This window comes from Lathyrus oleraceus, chromosome 4 (assembly GCF_024323335.1).
Source record: "Lathyrus oleraceus cultivar Zhongwan6 chromosome 4, CAAS_Psat_ZW6_1.0, whole genome shotgun sequence".
Taxonomy (NCBI): Eukaryota; Viridiplantae; Streptophyta; class Magnoliopsida; order Fabales; family Fabaceae; genus Lathyrus; species Lathyrus oleraceus.
Genome location: NC_066582.1, coordinates 290,145,399 through 290,147,887, shown reverse-complemented (window position 1 = coordinate 290,147,887; position 2,489 = coordinate 290,145,399). Strand labels below are relative to the sequence as shown.

At 40.0% G+C, this 2,489-nt stretch overlaps 1 protein-coding gene across 1 annotated transcript; it reads left to right on the top strand.

The window, feature by feature from the left end:
• Positions 1-260: 260 nt before the first annotated feature.
• LOC127137154 (uncharacterized) lies at positions 261-908 on the top strand. Its single transcript, XM_051063639.1, has one exon. It carries the CDS (start codon positions 261-263, stop codon positions 906-908), a length of 648 nt encoding a protein of 215 aa, XP_050919596.1.
• Positions 909-2,489: the final 1,581 nt, after the last annotated feature.

Genomic DNA, 2,489 nt, shown 5'->3' with positions numbered 1-2,489 from the left:
CTTGGCCATTCAGAGGTCGGGCTTTAGATTTAATTGGGGAAATTCGACCACCATCATCTAAAAGTCAAAGATATATCTTGGTGGGCGTTGATTATTTTACGAAATGGATCGAAGTTATACCCTTACCAAACGTGAATCAAGAGGATGTGGTCGAGTTTATCCAAAAGCATATTATTTATAGATTTGGAATCCCATACACTGTCACAAAAGATCAAGGGTTAGTATTCACTGGTCGAAAGATGTAAGAATTTGCTAAAGAAATGGGTTTCAAACTATTAACTTCGATGCCATATTATGCTCAGGCTAATGGACAAGTCGAAGCTACTAATAAAGTGATCATTGGTTTGATTAAAAAGCATGTGGGGAAGAAGCCAAGAAATTGGCACAAAACTCTAGATCAGATTTTGTGGGCATGTCATACCTCTCCCAAAGAAGCCACTAAGTCGACCCTTTTTCGGCTAACTTTTGGCCATGATGTTGTTTTACCAGTAGAGATTCACCTACAATCTATAAGGATTCAAAGGAATCATGAAATTCCGACAGAGTCATATTGGAGCATGATGTTGGATGAATTAGTTGATTTAGATGAAGAAAGGTTAAATGCCTTGGAGTTATTAAAACGGAAGAAGAAGATAGTAGAGAACTCTTATTACAAGAAGGTGAAAGTCAAAAGTTTTTTGCCTGAAAACTTGGTCTGGAAAGTGATCCTTCCAATGGATCGAAAGGATAGGATCTTAGGGAAGTGGTCTCCGAAGTGGGAAGGCCCTTTTCAGATTTTGCAAGTATTTTCTAATGGTGCCTATGATATTGGAGAGATTAATGAAGACAAGAGGACTTTGAGAGTAAATGGAACATATTTAAAAAAGTATAGACCAATACTCCAAGAGATAAAAATAAGAGACGAATAGTTATATATATAAGTTAATCAGAGTCAATATGGTAAGAATGCCAAAATGGTTTACATTAGATTCGAAGGCCCAAAGGGCTAATATTCATTACAATTAAATATTATCATTACATCAAAAATAGACAAAATGGAAAGGATACTAAAAAAATTAGAAAGGAAGGTTGGCCTTGATCTAAAGATACTTTGCTTTAAGAAGCTCCAAACGTTTTTCACATAAAGATCTCTTCGACCGGAGAAGTTTGAGGTCAGACTCAAGTTTTTGAGCCTGTTCGATGAACTCCATGCCGAATTATATCTCTTTAGCCATTAAGGCATCATCAAACTCTAAGAGTTGGCTTTTACTTCTTTCTGCATCAGAATTCTTTGCCTGAAGTTCTTCTATTTGCTTCCTCCAAGAAGTAATATCACAATCATGGCCTTCGATCTTTTCTTTGTTCTTTTGTTTAGTTTGCTCCAATTCCATCTCCTTGTTGGTGGACTCGATGGAAGCATCCCAGGCAGCTGCCTCAAAACCATACTTCTTCTCGATTTCCCCTATTAACTGAGGTAGCAGCTTATGATCTACAACAACTTGGTCGATCATAGTACCTATGTCCAATATAACATTGACAACTTCAGGGGAAGTTTCTAGTAGGTCGACTTGATTCAAAAGAGCCTTTAAGGTTAAGGGGGCAGAAGGATCACCCAACAACAGCAGAAACAAGTCGCCTTTAAAGATCTTGTCTTTAATCTTGGAAAGCACTTCATATGCAGGAGTGCTCGAAGGCTGATCTTCAGACATCGAAGTAGTGCTAAGGATTTTTCAGAGGAACTTTCCCTACTGCTTAACATAGCCTTCAAATATTCAAGGGGTTGGCTTTGCTTCAGGATAGCCAGTCTTTCTGCAGAAACGCCCCTAGTACTACTTGTCGAAACTCCACCCGTTGGAATAACTGCAATAGTTGGAGTGACAAGAGTTTGGTTCTGAGCCTGCCCTTCGCCTGTATCACCCTACCTCTCTTCAAAGCCTTCATCATCGTCGGAGACTGGGATCTGGTAACCTTCGTTCTCTTCCTCCATCACCGTATCTTCGATGTTGCCACCTTCCCTCTTGGGATTGATTGTTCCTTCGATGTTGTATAAATAGTCTTCAGGATTGTCTCCATCTTCAACTAATTTATCCACCACCATGGGTTATGGGTTCCTTCCAGCCTCACCTTCTTCGATCGGAGAAGTTTCATGATCAGAGTCGCTGGTGTGGGAGTGTTCAGTAGCAGTCTTTGGTGGTGAGCTATCAAGGCCACCAAAAGGAGGTTGGTTAATCTCACTCATGGAGCCTTTTTCAGATGATCGTCGATAAGTGGGTTCGCCAATACTATTTAAGACATCCACTATAGAAGCTAGCGCGGAGGAAGTTGTGGTTTTGGATCGAACAGCGGTGCTTACGCCACCCTGAAATCAACACAATTGAAATAATGAGTGGTGAAAGATGGTAAATAAACTATGTAAGATAGAGAGAAGTTTGTTTTACCTTGTCACCTTCAACCCTAAGGCTGGAGTTGTCACTCTCACTTTGGGTCGCTGCTATCTTTGTCATTTCTTC

Coding starts and splice junctions, on each gene's coding strand:
- LOC127137154 (XM_051063639.1), top strand. CDS start 261: ATGGGTTTCAAACTATTAACTTCGATGCCATATTATGCTCAGGCTAAT.